We start from the raw sequence: 18518 nt of genomic DNA, 5'->3' as shown, positions 1-18518 counted from the left end.
CTTTTTTTCGGTCATCAGTCAGAGATGTTCGCATCAGGAAGTGGCTAGGGTAAGTGAACCACTGGATGGCTCCAAGGTGGTGTCAAGCATCGTGAAATGGAAATGCGTAAAAGGATGGGGCCGTGTTGGGCTGCTTGAAGTTGTGGCGGGCAGGAAGGTAGGAATCACTGATACATTGGAGCAGGACCAACGACATATAGATACCTTGAAATTTGCATAATTTCTCATAGGTAAGAATATACCCTGTCAAAATAATATACTCATCGAGAGGAATTGGGTCAACGAGCATGTATATTACCGCTTGTGCCGCCGGTCGCCTGTGAGGAGCTGACAAAACAAGACTCATTGCCCACTTTCCTTGTTTGTAATTTTGATCCCATCTGCCTCCGCCCTGGCCTTTCTCGCCGCCGTCTCTCGCGTCTCGAGCCTCTCCGTCCATGCACCGTTGTTGAAAGTGAACGTCGAACTCGCGATTGCATCGTCGTATATAACCGCGACGGGACGTCGAAACATGGATATACTATCCATTACACAAGAAGCGTTGAAGAATTGGAGTGACGAGGCTCAGCGTGCCAAGCTGTGAGTGTGTTGTCCGTGGTCGTTAGTGCCTACCCTAACCTGTTCGCAACCCCAGGCTATCTGGACTCTCAGCACATCTTACCGATATTTCCCAGTCCTCGACCTTGGCGTCATGTCTATGTGCTATGCTAAACGCGCTCTCTTCCGGTGCACCAGGTAAAACCGCAAGTTTGACACCGACTCAGTTAGCCGCCTTCCTCGCGGAGATCAAGCAATCGTTCCCTTCATCGTCCTCTGAAGATGGAGCTGCTGTAACACCGGAGAAGTCGGAATACTCGGAATTGATTATCGATCTCATATGGACACTCGATACTTCTTTGGAAGACGAACTTGCGGAGATTACCGCCGCCATCAAGGCCGAATGGCAAACAGCGAAAGATGCCGTCAAGGCGGACGCTATGGAAGTGGACGTGAAGGAAGCGAAACCAGCAGTCGTGAAAGACGACAAGCCCCCTGAAAAGTCTAGCGATCCACAGACCGAGCGCACACGGTTAATGTGTGAAGCGCATAAGAGGGCGCTCACGCAACTGCTGAAGGAACTCGTGATGGTGTGTCCGGACTACAACCTGTGGAGATGACATGCTCATGGTAACTGTAGAAATCTGTCATCACGCACACCTTGGCTGTCGAGCGGCTAGATCAGCCTCTATTGATAGCCGCCGGTTTAGTACGGAACGGAGCTATGTATGAGAAGAAAACTAGGCAAATTCGCACAAGTCTCTTGTACGTACTGTTGTGCGATCCTACCCTCACGATCTTACCTCTTTGCTATAGCTACAAGCAGACCAAGTTCAACCTTCTTCGCGAAGAGTCAGAAGGCTACTCCAAGCTCATTGTTGAGTTGCTTTCTCATCATGATCAACCCGCTTCGTATACCTGGCACCGGATGATCTCTTTGATCGGCTTCTTCGATCTTGACCCCCATCGCGTCCTGGACCTGATCTTCGATGTCATGGAGAGCTCAATTATGACCAAGTGGCAGTGGTTTCTGGATCTGCTTCGCGAAGCAGGTTGGGCGAAGCATCCCATTGTGCCAGAGGGAAAGGGAAAGGAAAGGGAAAGTGAAGGTGCTGGTGAAGAATGGATTGGACCCAGCCGATTTGAAGGCATGACCCTGGAGGATATCCTCAAGAGATACGAACCCTGCGATTCTTTGCATTCAACCGTGGACGAGAAGATTATGGATGTCCCTGCCCAATTGCTCGGCTTCAAATTCTGCAGTCATATATACAACCAACCGAACACGCCAACAGCGCCGAGAAAAGAACTCTATTTGATGGTCGCCATTCTAATTCGCGAAGGTGTTGTATCGCTTCCTGCACTATATCCCCATGTGCGTGTTATTGCTGCCTTGACATTCAAAGAGCTTTTTTTCTAATTGCTCTATACAGCTGTATCCCACGGAGGATGACATGAAGTTGCTAGAAGAACGACATCAGAAGAACTTAAAGGAGTTATCAGTGCCTAAGCGTACCACCAATGCTCTGACGCGTGCCGCTCCGCTTTCGGAAGAACCAGATCGTCCGGGAGGATATCGGCCTAGAACGACTACTGCCGCAGCGACGGCAGCTCCCGCAGTGGCACCCACGGGTCCACGCAAAGCAGAGCCTCCGAACCACAAAATGGGCTTGTTGCGAGCTTTGTTGTCCGTCGGTGCCCTACGGCCAGCTCTCTGGATTTTGACCAAGCACCCATGGATGTTTGGACCCTACAGCGCTCTGGCCGATCTATATCTTCGGCTACTGCAATGCTCGCTCGAACCCCTCTATTCTCGCATTTCCATGGAAACTCTACACAATTCGGTAGTAGTTGATATCTCAACACCCTCCAATAATTCAGGCTCGTCTGCGAACCCAAAACACACCATCACTGATCTTGCCCCCGAACCTCCACGGACTGCAGGCACGACCTTCGACTTCTTCTACGACCCCTGGAAGGATTCTGTACCGACATGTCAGACCAGCGGCGATATCAAGACATTATTTGAGCCTCTGTTGCGTTTCATCGGCGTATATGCGCACCGCGACATTGTGCTAATAACTAAGCTGGGTCGATTAGGAAAGCACATTCTGGAAAGCGAGGTACTTTTCATTTCAACCTCCCTTGCAGATAGCGGGGACTGACGCCCAATTTACAGGGTCTTGACTCGCCCGCTAAAGATTTCTGGCGATATATGCTGACATCGTATCTCCTGCCGGCATTATCTTTCCAGCGTGCCGACCAAGTCTTCTCCTCCGAACTTTGGGAGTTCCTGCGATTATACGAAATCACAGATCGATGGCAGATTTACGCCCAGTGGCGCACGACCTACACTTCTTGCCAGGAAATGCGGAACAGGTTTACCGAAATCAATCGTTCAGTCAAAGATATCCTACGCCGTGTCAGCGCATTGCCGAACCCGGATCGTATTGATCGAAAGCATTATGACGAAGCTGTCGCACGCGTCAAACAAACCGCTCGTGACTTTTGCAAGTTTTCTCATACCAATCCTTGTATCGCTGTCGCTGTTCTTGTGGATCAAATCGAGGGATATGGTCGGGACGACAATGGACACTTTGTCGAAATGCTGAAGCTCTTGGCTCCGATGTCGTATGATGTCTTCTTGTATCAGATCGTGAGCGAGTTGACGTCTACGGCGGACCGTACAGCGGTCAAGGAAGATGGTGTGACCCCTTCTGACTGGCTTCAAGGTAGTCTCCATCTCAGTGTTTTTTTGTGGAATTCGTGCTGATTTCAAGCAGGCCTCGCGGGATTTGTGGGACATCTGGGATATGGACTTCGTCCCGGCACATTCGAGTTCAAGGCCCTCTTCAAAGTACTTGCAAACAATCTGAAGTCGAACGAGCTGTGCAACCTTGTTGTCTTCGAAGAGTTGATCAACAAAATGACTGGCATTGAGTCGCTCGGTAATCTTTCTGATGCCCAAGTGCTTGCCATGGTTGGCGGCAAGAACTTGCGCATTGAAGGCGTCTCCACGTCCGTGTTTGGCGTGCTTGCTTCAAAACCTCTCGCATTCCAAAAGTCATCGCAGCGGCTTGTCGATATGTTGCAATCATCCGATTTCACTTTGGCGCTGCTGGTTCTTCTGTCTCAAGAACGACAACTGTGTTGTTTCGTTGCCGATGACAAAGCAGCCCCCAAGAAGCTTGCGGACTTGTTTGACATAGTATGTGCAATCGTATTGCGACTTCTTTCACCCCGCTGACGTAACTGTGCAGTGTCAACGAGTCTTGTTCCAATATCTGTCTTTTCTTTCAACGGTTATGACTCCTGATGTGTACGCCGCTTTCACACCATCACTGAAAGACCTTTGTGTGAAGTATCACATTGAACCAAGTGTGGCATGGCATATGCTTCGTCCGAAGCTCAGTGCGGCAGTTATAGTAAGCAAAAGGACTTTCCTCTCACATATGCGAGCTCAATGTTCTTGAAGACACGTACCCAAGCAGATGCTGCCATGGAAAGAGAGGCCCAATTGCGGAAGAAGGCTAAAGCACAAGCAAACGCTGCAAAAGTGGAACCTTCTCCTACACCCAAACCCGTAAGCCAACCTGCAACGGAAGCCAGGTCAAGCGCAGACGCAATGGAGGTTGAAGTAAAGCTGGAATCTATTGCCCCCATAGCGGTCGAGACACAAGATCTCCCTGTGTCGCTGGAATCCTCTGACTCCAAAGATGGGGCCCAAGTGAACGGCCATCTGCCAACTAGTGGCTCGGTAGGAGACGTCGTTGACGAAAAGCCAGTGACATCCTTGTGGCATCCTGAGCTTCAAATGTTGTTCCATGATGTATTTGCTGTGCTACCTGATGACGTGGTAAATCGGATTGGGTATGACTTCACCTGTGTTTGTGAGTTCATACTCTTACGTTGTATACAGGGCACCTTTTTACTGTACCTTTTGGCAACTTTCCCTCTACGACATCTACGATTTAAGCGAACGCTACAGGCACGAGATCGCAAGGATGAATCGCTTGGATGGTGAATACAAAAGCCAAATAAAACAGTACGGGGAGCTCAAGGACTGGGTGAAGCGGGAATACGAGTCGGCTAAGCGATTCAACGAGACACATCCTCATGATCGTCCGAAAGAATTACCCATGATACCGGCTGACTTTCCGATTCAAACCGATCGTCAATTGAGCAACGTTGAGAAAGCGCTGCCTAAATTCTCGCAGATGAAACAGAGCTTGTTGCAAGAGTCACGAGATCAGATTTCCTGGATTTCTACTGTTCGGAGACGTTTGCAAAAAGAGAGGGACCACTGGTTTGGTGCGTTCTCAATTTGTTGTATCGGCACACTGCTCATCTCGTCAAGACCACGTTACTACGCAGGAAGAACGAGGTCAAGTGGCTTATAAGATGCTGCAATATTGCATTCTCCCCCGGGCGCTTATTTCGCCTATGGATGCGACGTTCTGCGCCAAGTTCATCAAGCACATGCATGTGATTGGGACGAAGAATTTCATGACGCTCAGGCTGTATGACAGAGTACGCCCTCTGTTCGCGAGATGAATCTCCTTGATTGACTTGATCCAGATCTTCTCGGAGCAATTGACCAGTATTGTCTTCAGCTGCAGCGAGATGGAAATCCGCAACTATGGCGAGCGTGCTTACTCCAAGTGTGAACTTGTTTTTGACTCATTTGTTAGCTCGCATGCTGTATGAGATACTGGTTGACTTCCATGCCTGGTTCAAGGATAAGGAGAAATACACTCAAGAAGCACAAGGCCTAGAACGAGGACCGGACAAAGGGCCTCTGCCGGGATTCCAGAAGCGTTGGTTTAGCGGTGACGATGTCAAGCCTGGCGATCTGCTTACTCATGAAGAGTTCCAGAGGCTTGTCAGGAAGTTCCATGGTGTTCTGTCTAATGTAAGATCACTCGTTATATGCTAGACCCTGCTAACATTCCTGTCAGACTTTTGTCAAGTGTCTTGAATCCCAGGAGTACATGCATGTGCGCAATGGAATTCTTCTGATGGTCAAGTTGCTTCCTGTGTTTCCGCTTTATCCTATGAGCTATCTTCGCCCACAAGCTCCTTTTGGAGTGACGATTGAGGAGCGTGTCCAGTCGTATATTGCGGTAGAGACTAGACACGAGTTGAAATTGGCCGCAACTGGGTAAGTTTTTCTTCCTGCAAATAGTTTTTTTTCCCTCTAATGATCACTGCCTAGCTACGCCGACATGCTCAGACAGAGAAAGAAGGAATGGTCTTTGGTGAGTGACGGAATGGATCTTAGTTTGAACACTACTCACGTCTTCCTGTAGCCCACACCTGCACCTGTGCCCGCTTCCGACACGGTCAAAGGTCCCGCAAACGCCGTTGGAACGCCCTCAGCCCCAAGTGGTCCTCGACAAGCAGACGCCTCACGACCTCCTGCAGCCACTCAGGTGAATGGCGCTCCTGCTGCAGCCGCTGTCAAGACGCAGCCACAGCCCAGTGCAAAGTCTGGTGCTCCACCAGTGGCTCCGAAGGCCGCGATCGTCCCTGCTGGGACACCAACTGGTCCTGCAGCTCAGTCCAGAAATGTCACCGCTGGAGCAACTAGCGCTTCTGTACCATCAACCACGCCGAAACCTGCTGGTGTCCCTGTCTCAGTGCCGGTATCAGGTACTCCAGCACCATCTGCGACTCGTTCTGCATTGGAGGCTATCCCGAAACCAGACATCATTCCCCGAATACCACGAACTGCACAGCAGGGCCAACCCCCCACAGGGCCGAGTCAAACACCTGCCGCTAAACCCACAGAAACTTCCCGTGTGGCACCAACAAGGCAGACGAACGGTGTGCCTCCTCTCGCCAAGCTTTCGACTGGTGCAACACCAGCAAGTTCTGCTATTCCTACAGGTCCCTCGAGTACGCAAGCGTCTGCGCGCGAGCGGCAAGCACCCGCAGTAAATGCGCCTGTTCGTTCCGGTGCGGCCACGCCCATACCGAATGGCAATGGAAAGGAAACAACAAAGCCTGCAATTGATAATCGTACGCCCGCGCCTCCCTCAACGGTTCCATCACAGCAGAGATTGCCAGATTCTTCTCCGTCTCAGTCCATCCGCAGAGCGGATGCCGAAACCGGAGCGCCTCCTCATCCACCTCCAGAACCCGTCCCCCGACCTATTGAGCAGCGAGCTCCGCCTGCACCAGCATCTGCTTCTGCAGGTCCGTCGTCAGCTGCTCCACCAGCGGGCCCTGCTTCAGACATCCGCCCGGCTCCGAGCCCTATCGGCAGTCTCCCACAGCGCCCAGCACCCGATCCTCGGGCTTCTGGCGGCTCTCGGCCAGTCTCGCCGCCTCGAAATGCACCAAACAACCCCCGAGGCAATGTGGGACCAACGACCCGTAGACGATCTTCCAGATCTCGATCCCCAGAGCCGCAACGTGCGCCTCGCCCTGAGGGCCCTGATGAGACTCGTGATGCTCGGACTCGATCCGACCGGGATGGCCGAGACCGTTATCCGCGTGGTGGACCTGAACCTGGTCGTGACCGTGCAGCGCCCCGTGAATATTCTAGCAGAGGACCGAGGGGAGACTTGTACCGTCCGGGTGAGACGTATCCGGAAGATCGCAGAGAGGGGCGCTATCCAGAGCGTCCAGACGCGCGAGAGGTCGATCGTCCGCTCCGTGAACGTGAACGAATATCAGACAAAGACCGGGATCGTGAGCGGGATGAACGAGATCGGGGTCGGGATCGTGGTCGTGAACGTGACGAGCGCGATCGTGAGCGACGAGCTGATACGCGCCCGGAGCCGGCGCCGCTTCGCACTGATCTTCTGCCGAAAGATACAGAGGACGAAAGCGCTCGTCGTAACTCTATAGATGACTCGAAATCGAGGAAGCGCTCTCATGATGACGAAGCGCCAGACGTGCGAGAGTCGAAACGACACAGGCAGAGTCGGGGTGGGCGAAAGCGTGACGATAGGACGCCGTCGGACAAGGCAGACGGAAGACGAGGAAGCGAACGAGAACGTGATCGTGACCGCGATCGCCGACGCGACGACACTCGGCGCGAGGAAGACATGGCTGCAACAGGTAACGCGACCAACCCGACTATCACGCCTACGTCCGCTGCACCGCCTAGCGGCCCTCGTGCGATGAATCGATCTGGCCCATCGTCCCCTCCGCTTCCAAATGCGCCCTCGCGTAGAGACAGCGATCGTCCGGCTCCACAACGGGCTGATTCATCGCATGGTGCCGGCGGTGCCCCTGCTCGCCCGCCGCCTGAGCGAACGTCAACCAGAGATGACCGCGCTCGTTCTCCACAAAGAGACCCTGGACGTGGCAAACCGAGCCTACCGAGTTTAGCCGATCGGTTAGGACCGCGACGCGAAGGTGAAGGTGGGGATGGTCAAGATACGGAAAGATCCGCTGGGAGGAAGCGGGGCTTTTCTGGTAAGCACTTTTCCTTTCGTAACAGTACCGAACTCATTTCCTGCACAGAACGAGAACCGGAGGCCCGTGATGAGCCTGGTGAATCGCGCGAGGCGAACAAGCGGCAGCGAAAGATAGACCGCAGCGGTGCTCGGGAACGCGAGCAATCTCGCATGTTCAACATTGCGATGGGCGACGCGCAGAAGCAGGATTCTGGCCGCCCTAGCCGCGGGAGGCGGGGTGGTGGCGGGGAGGCTTAAATGCCCGTTCAGGAAAGTAGACACCGGGTTTGAATAGCATATCCTTCCATCCATAAGCTGCAACTCACACGTACAACTCATCCTGTAATAACAATGCCCCACACTGTACACTAATCAATTCTCTTCCTGCAGCCCTGAACTTCGTGCGCTGCAGGAACCCGGCAGTTGGTGCGTTGAAGCCCCGGCGTTTGTCGCGTTGAAGTAACCTGCGTTGAGTAGTGTGTCCAATATGATACACACGCCCGTTGAGGCGCCCTCCTCGTCCCCATCCTCCACCTCCAGCCTCCCCGTCCTATAGCCCACAGGTTACGCGCCCGCTATCGCAGCACAGACGGGGAACGGATAAGATGAAAAAACTCTTCGCGCGTCTTCTGCCGCGTACGGAAGGCGCCGAGCATCGTACTTGTTACTGTGGAACTGCCGGGTTTTTGTACGCCGCGCATGGTCATACACATGTGTCTGTGGCTGAGGTTAGCGGGTAGTTAGTGTAGAGGTGAAGGGGGAAAGGGGTGAGAGGTTGGAGAAGGGGAATGAAGGGAAGTAATAAAATTGAATGAGGGCTCACGTAGCCTCTATAACGACCGCAACTCCCAGTGGCTGGACGGCCTCCTCGACCGCCAGGGCGATCTGTCGCGTCAGGCGTTCCTGCACCTGCAGTCTCCTGCTAAAGGTCTCCGCGATCCTGGCCAGCTTGCTCAGACCCAGCACGAGCTTGTTAGGGATGTACCCGATCGAGACTTTCCCCGTGAAGGGCACGAGGTGGTGCTCGCAGAGCGAGGAGAAGTCGATGTCGCGCACGATGACCATCTCGTCGTGATCCTCCGCGAAGATGGCGTCGTTTATCACCTCTGCCGACGATGTCAGCGTCGTATAACCAATAGGAGAGGGAAAGCAGACGCACCACTGAGCCGCACCTCATACCCCCTCGTCATCCACAACAACGCCTGTGCATACCTAACCGGTGTGCGCATAAGCCCCTCCCTGTCCGGATCCTCGCCAATACACTCCAGCAAAGTCCGGACTGCATCGGCAAGCTTCTCCTCCCTTTCCTTGCGCGCGGCGGGGGACTCGTGTAGCCTCTCCAGAGTGGTCTTCGCTGGCCAGCCAAGGCCGTTCGGGTCCCGCACAGGCGTGGAGGAGCTGGAGATGACACTCACCGGACGAGGGGTACTAAATAGTGCGGGTGACATAAGCGAGGAAGTGCTGTGCATGAATAAGGCGGGACATACCCAGCAGAGCGGACGAGATTCATGTCCCTCAACCTGGCCGCTAGGTGCCCTGCTCCGACGCCTGGCTGATACTCACCCCCCGGGGTGGAGGGAGGCAGGTGCTGCGGGTCCGAAGGTACTCCCTGAGCACGGTCGACTCGCTCGTGAGCTGCGTGTACTTGTTCAGGCTCAGCGAACTCTTCCGAATGGGAATGCGAGTGGTTGGGGTAGTACTCCTCCTCCAATTCGGGGTCGACGAATGGCTCGTATTCCCCGCCGGTCCCTGCGGGGAGAGAACTGACGGAAGTGGTGGGCATCGTTAGCCCTGCTATAGAGTGTGCTTGTGCGAGAGGAGAGGACATGGGCCTGCCGAGTCTGAGCTGGTGGTTGAGTGCTTGTGGTTGTGACCGAAGAGCACGGGTGAGCATGAGGTTGAGAATGGAGTAAGTAGTCTAGTTGAGGAGCATCAACTAGTGCTGTTGTTTGCTTGTGTGCGAAGTAGTTTCGTTGTCCCTTTGCGTACTAGTGAGGGGAAGAGGACCCTGGGCCAAAAAGTTGTTGGCCTCCACTGACTCACCTCTCGGCCGAGTTAAATACCCAGCGGGACAACCCACAGACGCTCGTTAACGATATAGTAGCACTGAGCGGTTGTCGCCGCACTCGCTGGCAGAGCCTGAGGACGCTGCGTGCGCCAAGGTAGACCCGCAGATGAAGTGTGAAATGCTACGCGGAGACATCGGGAGTTCCGGGCGCTTGCTGGATGGTGTAAGATTACTCATTCTTTACGGTATAGAACGCCGAACGAAATAGCCACAGACGTTGTCTTCTTGTCGTTAACCAATTACTGGGAGAATATTTGCGTCGAGGTGACGATATATGATGACCGTGACGGTCGCTAGATTGTTCGCGGTTTGACGACTTGATGCGCTGGCATCAACCAAATAGGCAAAGTTGTATTGACAGGGGAAGGATGCGATAATCCATACTTGCAAATGGTGTTCTTGATCAAAGGAAAGATAGATCAAAGCATCATGCGACGTTCTCTGTTCACAACAATGTTTGTCATTCATAATCACACTGTAATGATACACTTGCAGGAGCGGGAACAAGCACTTCATGAGTGCTTCCCTCCTCGCTCTAATAAGACCACTTCCTCCTACACCACGATCGGGTTGGTGCGACTTCCAACGACCGTTACAGCCCCCTGAGCCAGGTTATCCTGCGCACCGCGCAGCCTCTCGTCGCGGTCGTCCAACAACTTACAATGATTGTCGAGATCCAGATGAAGACTCGTGAACAGCTCGATCTTCTTCCTGCAAGAGAATTAAGTTGACCACGGCGCTTGGGTGTGATAACCGAACGCACTGCATATGGTCCTTGACCTGACGAGCGCAGTTAGTCTCGGCAATAAATAACAATAGCCGAAAGCACGTACAAGGCTCAACGTCTTCTCAAACTGGGCGACAAGCTCCTTCGCACCATCAACCCATTCTTCGTGTGTGCATTCTCTCCATTTCTGCTGTAACGCTTCATACCTGTACATGTTTCGATTCAGATAAGCCTGTACATCGTAGTTGTTCTTGGTAGGCGGAGGCGGCGGGGTCGATGGGGTCGGCTCCAGCTGCTCCGTATCTCCCTCAGAGTGCAAAGGCAGGTCATGCTCGTAACTGTCTTGGTAGTCTTGATATGAAGAATATTGTTGAGCAGAGGGGTTAGAGTGCATAGAAGGAACAGGCGGAAGCATTGATTCAAGTTGGTAGTACGCATCATCAAGATGCTCGTATTGGGACGATTGGTGGATGTTCGTAGAATCATTGGCAGATGGTGAGACCTGGGAAATAATCCAATCAGTCCATGCCTAGAATCCGGAGAGAAACGAGTTACAGGTCTGTTATCAGGCCTCGTCCTCTTCATAGGCCGCTCAGTAACCATTTGCTCGACTTCATCGTAGTATGACTCCTCTCTCTCATCGTACACAGGGCGGCCATGGGAATGGATCTCTCTAAGAGGCAGTCTAGCGGCGTTTGGGCGTGCAGTCTGAGGCTGTGGCGCTAGAGGGGAAGGTCGACGCTTCCGTTTTATCTCAGATATATGCCCGTCAGAACGCTTCCCCTTCCCTTGGCGTTCCATCGTAGGTTTACCGTTCATTTTATCAGACAGGGGGATGACGTATTCTTCGGGTATTTCGTCATCCACCAAAGTCATATCAATATCTTCATGCACATGCGAGCGATTGGAAACAGGAGTTTGAACAGGGGGGCGAAGCGAGGGAGGAGGGCCTGGAGGAGGAGCGCTCGGGGGTGCAGGATGAGGATTGGGGCCCCGTGCTTTCATTTCCCCTACCCAGCTAAAACCAGCGGGAGGAGCCTGCCAGTTAGAAGGGCCGGTTTTACTAATTTGGTCGACAAAAGATTCAGTATCATGCGAAACAGACAGAAGAGAGGGATCGACGACGTTTTCGGTAGCAATGGAAGGCAGATTGTGTGCAGGAGGTTCATGTATGCGCTTATCTTCGTTCGGACGAAACGGGGCAGGCGTCTTGGCGCGGCGGGCAGACGAGAGAACAGGGCTGTTCGTGTCGCCCGCAAGATCCGCTCTAACACCAGCGCGAGTGTGAGGACGGGGGATTTGGGGATTAGCAAGAGGTTCGTTGTTTTTCATGAAGCTATTGAGAGGCAGGGGGTTGAAATCAGCAGCAGTGTCATTGTTGACCATTGTCATGTCAGAGATACTAGACAAACTCCGTCCTATTGCGGGAGTAGAAGCACGAGAAGCAGTCGAGAACAGGTTCCCCATAGTTGAGCGAGGGGTAGGGTGGTGCAGCTTGGTGGTTGATGTTGCCGGTGTTGGAGGAACACCAGGTTTCGACGACGTTCGGGAGGGACGAGGCCCCATACCAAGTGCTGGAAGGAAAGGTTTAGTGACAGGAGGCTTGACGGTAGACATCAAAGATAGGAACAACAATCTCAGACACGAAAGTGCAGAACGGCCAACAAGATGATGGTAAGGAAGAAGGAAGGAAGGCGCGACGCGTTGGGGCTCGTGTTTTATGGAACGACCGTGCTTTTAGTCACGTGGGCATCTTCCGAAAACAGGCAGAAATGCCCTCAGAATGGGCTCAGACTGATCATTTGAATTAATGTACAGGTATTTTGCATTACATTGTTTTCATTTTTACACCAAAATCTTCCTCAATTCGTCAACCCTGACCTCTAATTTCGTGACTGGACACGTTCCTTTTTCCTTCACCCATTGATACGCGCATACATAGCAGCATATCCATCCCGTAGGCAATGCAGTCGCGTTCACAATCTCCTGCTTGCACACAGGACATTGACCATACTTTTCCGGATCTACGCCAACACCTTTTGGATGGGGCGAGAGCGGTGCAGGCGGAGGTATGGGCGGGCCTTGTGTGGTTCGCTCAATGAAGCGGGCGGGAGATGCTGGGGAATACCACCATTCGAGGAACTTGAGCGTAAGAAGAGAAAGTGGAAGAAGCTGTTTCAGGGATGAAAGGATAGTGGACGGCCGGAACAGGGCCAGGAGACGTTGTACCAAGGGCTGGGACTGTGTTGCAGCTGAAGGCACGACGCCAGACATTCGCTGTGGTATTACGTCAGCGTATATGCGTTCCAGCAGAACAGGGCATTTTACCATGTCTTCCACTGTCATTCTTCGCAAATCAACACCGATCAATGCAAGCCATGGTCGGTAGTAGCTGGTTTTGTTAAATAAATATGCGATGTTCCATGCAAATAGCCAAAGATGGTATGCAGAATTCGCATAGGGATACGCGACCTTGAAGGCTTGCTTCGCTGCAGCCAGCATGCGAGCACGTGCGGTCTGTGCTTTTGTTCAGTTCAGCATCCGGTTGGAATGCGATCAACGTGCCTGTGATGTGGAGATTTGCCGTGGTTGGGAGGTTTCTGCACCAGCGAGATCCGGGTCAAGTCCTCCACCCAGTTGCTCGTATACATCCTCTGCTTTCGCACGCAAGTACGGTACTCCTACCTATACAGACCGTCAGAACCAGGGTGAAATATAATGATAGACGGAACTTACCAGAAACAATAATGACAACAGACGGGCTCGAGGGGTGAGTGTTTCATGATCTCCGGCGCCGCCCGCGGCGATATTTGCCCGTTCAATCTCAAATATGGGCTTCTTTCGTCGTTTGAGGCCGTAGAAATTCTCCGAGAATGAGGCATCTAATAACAGGACTCAGAGAATTAAGGGTTATCGAGATCGGAGAACTTACTGGTAGTCCGGAGATAATGCCTCTCGATGACGAGCATCAGTAAGGCATAGAACTCTTCGTGCCGGTTCACGATGCGAAGCAAATAACGGGGATACCGTTGCGCAAAGAACTAAAAGGAAGATCTGAGGATCCGTGTAGCGTTAAGGGAAGAACAGCCCAACCGCCAGCACATATTTGACCGCAGGTTGTAGCAAGTCGCGCAATTGCTCCTGGGCAAGGAGCTCGAACAACGACGGGCGCTGTGTGTCACTTGCTCCAATATCGGCATAGAAGTCCATAGTTAAGCAGAGAGAACCTTAATCAAAGTAAAGTTTATGTCAGCTATTGATGTCGTTGCATTCAACAAACGGAATTTACTCAAAGAGAAGCTCGGAAGGCAGGGCCGGTTTGAAGTGCACGCGGGCTTGTGAAAGTAGATTCTCCACGCACGTGCGTGAGCCAGAAGCTTCCGTTTACTTTGGGCGCTTCCAGGACCCCGACTGCACCCACCGTTGCATTGAAATCCTTCACCTCGGGTCAGCAAATGTATTTAATTCTTTACGTACTGGCCCCGCTCTACCTGTGATGGTTAATGAAATCCCTCAGAAGAGTCACTGGAGTGCCTAGGATGCTCACGTTGAGCGATTATGAGGGCATGACCTGTCCAACAATGGGAAACACAGTTCTTTGGGACAACAGATATTTCTCCTTTCCATTTCGCACCGTTGTAATGCCCACTCTATGGACGGCATCGTATGAGGCATAACGGAATCCTTCCGGAGAGAAGTCACACGTGATCCTATTGCTCGAAAGGGTAGGGTCGGTGATTAGGTCCGAGCGCCACCCTTACTTGTCTCTCCTCTACCGAGTTGCAGGTTCTCGTCAACGCGAGCACTTATACCTCTAACCAGGCCATGCGACATCGTCCTGTCACCCTGCCCACAGCGTCTGCCATACAATAGCAGCGCTCTCTCCAAGTCATCCGATCTCGACACGGTAGATTAGGGAACGATGAAGGTGCGCTAACCCTGGTGGAGCGTCATACGGACACACACTCACACGCCTCTTTTTTGAACCAGTTTGGCAAAGAAATTCAAGCACAGCAAATCCCGGGATGGTCTAGGTACTACTTAGACTACAAGTTCCTGAAGAAGATTATCAACTCACTCGCTGCGAATCGACCTGCGTCAGAAGCCGCGGCTCTCGCAGCGGGTATTCGTCCATCAGAGCTGCCCCTGTCACCCGACACGCCATCTACGAGAGAAGAGCAGCCGCTCATTAACCCATATGCTGGCACCCCCGATGGAGATGCGGGGATTATGGAACCACCTCTTTGGGGCGGAGGTGCAGATGAGAACAGAGGACCCATCTTTAAAGCGCATAGAAAAGCATTCTTCTTCAAGTTAGAGAGGGAGTTAGAGAAGGTGCGTCATCGCATCCGCACCATGAAGTGTTCATTTATTTAATGACATAATTTGTTCTCCCAGATTAATGAGTTTTACCTACAGAAAGAAAACGAGCTCAGATTGAGGTTGGGAACATTGTTGAGCAAGCAGCAAGCAGCGATGGAGAGATCCAAACGGAACGCGGCCAATTCAGATGGAGAGTCCCTCACCGACAGTGTTGAGTGGAGGTCGATTGAGGAAGGATTCAGGGTGCTACAGAAGGATTTGCTGAAGCTGCAGGTAGGTCTCGTGCCCCACATAGGCTCTCGGCGCTAATTTCCGCAGCAATTCATTGAAATTAATGCGACCGGCTTCCGCAAGATTTTGAAGAAGTGGGACAAGCGCTCGAAGTCGCATACCAAGGAACTCTATCTCTCCCGTCAGGTTGAGGTTCAACCCTGCTTCAATCGGCATTTGCTTGCCGAGTTGTCGAACATTGTGTCCGCAGCTCTCGTTGACCTTCAACATGCGCCAGAGCACGCACTACTCGTCAACGGCGACATTGTTGCCGACGAAGACGAGCATCGGACGGCCCTCGAGCGACAGGCAGAAGCAGCCTATGCCGATTTTGAGAGCAATCTGTCGGATCTGGTTGTACGGAATGACGAGGCCGGTGTTCGTGCTCTTCTACCGGAAATGGATCTCCTCTTGGGCCAGGCCGCCGATGCAAAGACCAACATCACACGTATCCTATCCCGAGCGATCATCGAGGCTCCACCGCATATTGCCGACCTGCTCATCTCAAGCACACCGTTCGACTTCTCCTTTGTCGATGACATCAGTGGTCGTACCTGCCTTCACGAGACCGCGATCGCGGGAGAGCGCCGTTTGGTACAAATTTCTATCGACAGGGGTGTTGCTGTGAATTTCCAGGATGTCTATGGTCGCACTGCTCTCCACTACGCAAGCATGAACGGACATGTCAAGGTCTGCGAGCAGCTTCTGGCTGCTAATGTGGATGTGTCCATCAAGGACTCGGACAATTGCACTGCACTCGTATATGCGGTGATGAAGGGCAAGCTTGACTGTGTAAAGGCTCTTCTTTGCCAACCAGGTGTGGATCTCGCAGCAGCCACTACCAGTCCGGACGAGTTCAACTTGCTTTCCTTGGCATGCCAGTATGGCCAGGATAGCGTGGCTCGCTTATTAGTGGACAAAGGCGCGCGACCTCTGCCAAACTCGAATGGCGAATATCCTATCCATCTGGCAGCTCGAGAAGGCCATGCGGAGTTGTGCCGTATATTCGCCCAGAACCAGTTGATCAAGGACGTCCCTGATAGGTATTCGGAGTGGACACCTCTGTTCCATGCTGCTCGCAACGGTCATGAAGCATGCGTCCGCGTGCTCCTGGAGTCCGGCTGCAATGCGAATGCAAGGGATGAATCAGGGAAGATGCCGATATACTACGCCGGTTGGTATGGTCACACAGGTTGCGTCAACTTGCTCCTCCAAGCTGGCAGCCCGCCCCTGGCTGCCGCTTTACCGGCCAGCTCTACAATCAACTCGATCAGCCCAGCTTCCCAGGTCAGCGACACGATGCAGGTGGATTCCATGGACGAGATCGACAATATACCCTCCCTTTTCTTGCCACCTCCGGCAATGCCTTTACGTATTTATGGCCACACCTACCTGAACCGCTCTTCGCTCGTCCAGATCGCCCTCGGTCGGCCTTTTGCGAAGCTCAAGGATTCGCCGCCTGTTCAGGCCGTGCAGCTCCAAACCCGCGTCACCGGAGCTCCTTATGTGCACAGCGGGCCTTCTCTCAAACTTATCATGGCTACCAGGCCTAACATCGCCGCCGCTCCTCATACTGTCATCCTTCCCCTACAGGACGAGATGGAAGTTTACAACTTCCAGTTAGACAGCCTCGACGATCTTTCTCTTGAGTTTTCCTTATACCCCGCTTTTGGCTCGAAACTCATGGGACGAGCCGTAACAATACCATCTCAAGTCGATGGACAGCGTATCACCGACCAGATTGTCGTCTTGCCCATCTTAGATCATCGGTTGCAACCCATCGGCAAGGTGTCATTCCAATTGCGGATCATAACGCCTTTCCGAGGTGTGAGTCTGGAGATTGGTGGCGCCGTCGAGACTTACTGGAAATCAACCACCGTACCCCAAACCGCCGCTCCGTCCGTGAACAGTCAGATCCGGCTTCCCAGCGTTCCTTCCTCCATGCGCAGTCCAACAGCTGCCAGCACCTCAGTCAACAATCTCACAGTCTCTTCTTTAGCCGGCGAATACGTTCATGTCGTCGTCCAGGCAACGAAAGACATGGTGCCGGTAGTCTGCACGGACTGGCGCCTGCCTTTCGATGAACTGGAGCTGATGGCGTGCGAGGTTAATCACTTGCAATTCCAGCACCTCGCTAAGCGGAAGGGCAAGCAATTGCCGACGTCACGAGCCGGCCTGACATCTGTTGCGGCATGGAGTCGTGTGGTGCGAAATTCCTTAATCAGCCTTGACGATCTTCTCAGAGTTCGTCATTCTTTCGCGCGCTCACGTCTACGTCTGACATAATTTCGAAGGTGTTACCGACAACCTATAACGTCAGCCTGGAGTTAGCATACCCGACAGCTGCGACTGTGGACGGTCTAGGGTTCGGTCGCTCTCCTAGCTTGAACGCTTTTATCGATGCTGTCCTGCAAACTGTATACCATGCTTCGCAGGCCACGCCCACCACCACGGGCACCTCCAATCCCAGGCGCAAGGTAGTATTTTCCTCCTTTGAACCGGACGTGTGCGTTGCCTTGAATTGGAAGCAGCCTAATTGTGCGTAAAGATATCTGCCCTAATATTGTCTGCGGGTGCTGACTGGATTCCCCAGATGCTGTATTATTCGCAACTAATTGTGGAGTCGCGAGCGCCTCTGTACATTCCTCGATAGCACAATTCGTACCTGACGAGTCACAAACTGACAAACGGTGCTTAAGCGTGAGCGCTGCAGTCAACTTCGCGAAGGCGAATAATCTACTAGGCGTTATTCTCAACGCCTCATTATTGGTGCGTCCTAATTCTTCTATTTCTTACCAGTGCTGATGCCGTCCACAGAGACGTGTTCCGTCCCTGATTCGTGGCATCAAGGCGTTGGGCGTAATTCTGACTGCGTTCGGGGAACCAGAAGACATTCAACCGCTCCCGACGTCTGGTGCGGAAGGCTCTGCTGTAGATGCAGTTTTACAGAATGGCGTTCTCATGTACATGGACAACCCGGTGCCTGTCGTTGTATAAGATAGTACTGTAGTTTCTTGGTTAGCTTCGATCCTGGTTGTATGTTATGCCCATATGTACTGTATGGTGGCCATGAACATAGCAAGAACGAGATATTTATCGATATCTAACATGTCTGAGCGTACGTCGTTGTTGCCTCATCCTCAACTATGTTTTGCTTCCGAAACTTATGAAGCACGCGCGACAA

At 52.7% G+C, this 18518-nt stretch overlaps 5 protein-coding genes across 5 annotated transcripts; 2 read left to right on the top strand and 3 right to left on the bottom strand.

Moving 5' to 3' along the window:
* Positions 1-444: 444 nt before the first annotated feature.
* Positions 445-2507, top strand: DACRYDRAFT_72082 (uncharacterized protein; the record flags this gene model as incomplete). The annotated part of the gene is made up of 5 exons (XM_040775960.1): positions 445-579; positions 635-1127; positions 1178-1302; positions 1354-1912; positions 1971-2507. Coding segments are annotated over exons 1-5 (1782 nt in total), but the record flags the coding sequence as incomplete, so codon positions are not given.
* Positions 2508-8521: 6014 nt separating this feature from the next.
* Positions 8522-9394, bottom strand: DACRYDRAFT_58626 (GTP cyclohydrolase I; the record flags this gene model as incomplete). The annotated part of the gene is made up of 3 exons (XM_040775509.1): positions 8522-8663; positions 8770-9052; positions 9106-9394. 3 exons carry the CDS (start codon positions 9392-9394, stop codon positions 8522-8524), a joined length of 714 nt encoding a protein of 237 aa, XP_040624616.1.
* Positions 9395-10568: 1174 nt separating this feature from the next.
* DACRYDRAFT_111764 (uncharacterized protein) lies at positions 10569-12358 on the bottom strand (the record flags this gene model as incomplete). Its single annotated transcript, XM_040769285.1, has 4 exons — positions 10569-10725; positions 10778-10794; positions 10848-11243; positions 11297-12358. 4 exons carry the CDS (start codon positions 12356-12358, stop codon positions 10569-10571), a joined length of 1632 nt encoding a protein of 543 aa, XP_040624615.1.
* A 208-nt stretch (positions 12359-12566) lies between these two features.
* On the bottom strand, positions 12567-13951 carry DACRYDRAFT_119374 (uncharacterized protein; the record flags this gene model as incomplete). The annotated part of the gene is made up of 6 exons (XM_040770775.1): positions 12567-13018; positions 13070-13258; positions 13307-13426; positions 13478-13623; positions 13674-13782; positions 13835-13951. 6 exons carry the CDS (start codon positions 13949-13951, stop codon positions 12587-12589), a joined length of 1113 nt encoding a protein of 370 aa, XP_040624614.1. The 3' UTR covers positions 12567-12586.
* A 575-nt stretch (positions 13952-14526) lies between these two features.
* Positions 14527-18374, top strand: DACRYDRAFT_25062 (uncharacterized protein). The gene is made up of 7 exons (XM_040773989.1): positions 14527-14669; positions 14732-15076; positions 15140-15337; positions 15383-17578; positions 17629-17872; positions 17928-18103; positions 18152-18374. The coding sequence occupies exons 1-7, from the start codon at positions 14664-14666 to the stop codon at positions 18329-18331; spliced, it is 3345 nt and encodes a 1114-aa protein (XP_040624613.1). The 5' UTR covers positions 14527-14663; the 3' UTR covers positions 18332-18374.
* Positions 18375-18518: the final 144 nt, after the last annotated feature.

The sequence above is a fragment of the Dacryopinax primogenitus genome (genome assembly GCF_000292625.1).
Source record: "Dacryopinax primogenitus strain DJM-731 SS1 chromosome Unknown DACRYscaffold_22, whole genome shotgun sequence".
Lineage (NCBI taxonomy): Eukaryota > Fungi > Basidiomycota > Dacrymycetes > Dacrymycetales > Dacrymycetaceae > Dacryopinax > Dacryopinax primogenitus.
Note: the sequence above shows the minus strand (reverse complement) of the source record. Positions and strands in the feature narration are given on the sequence as shown.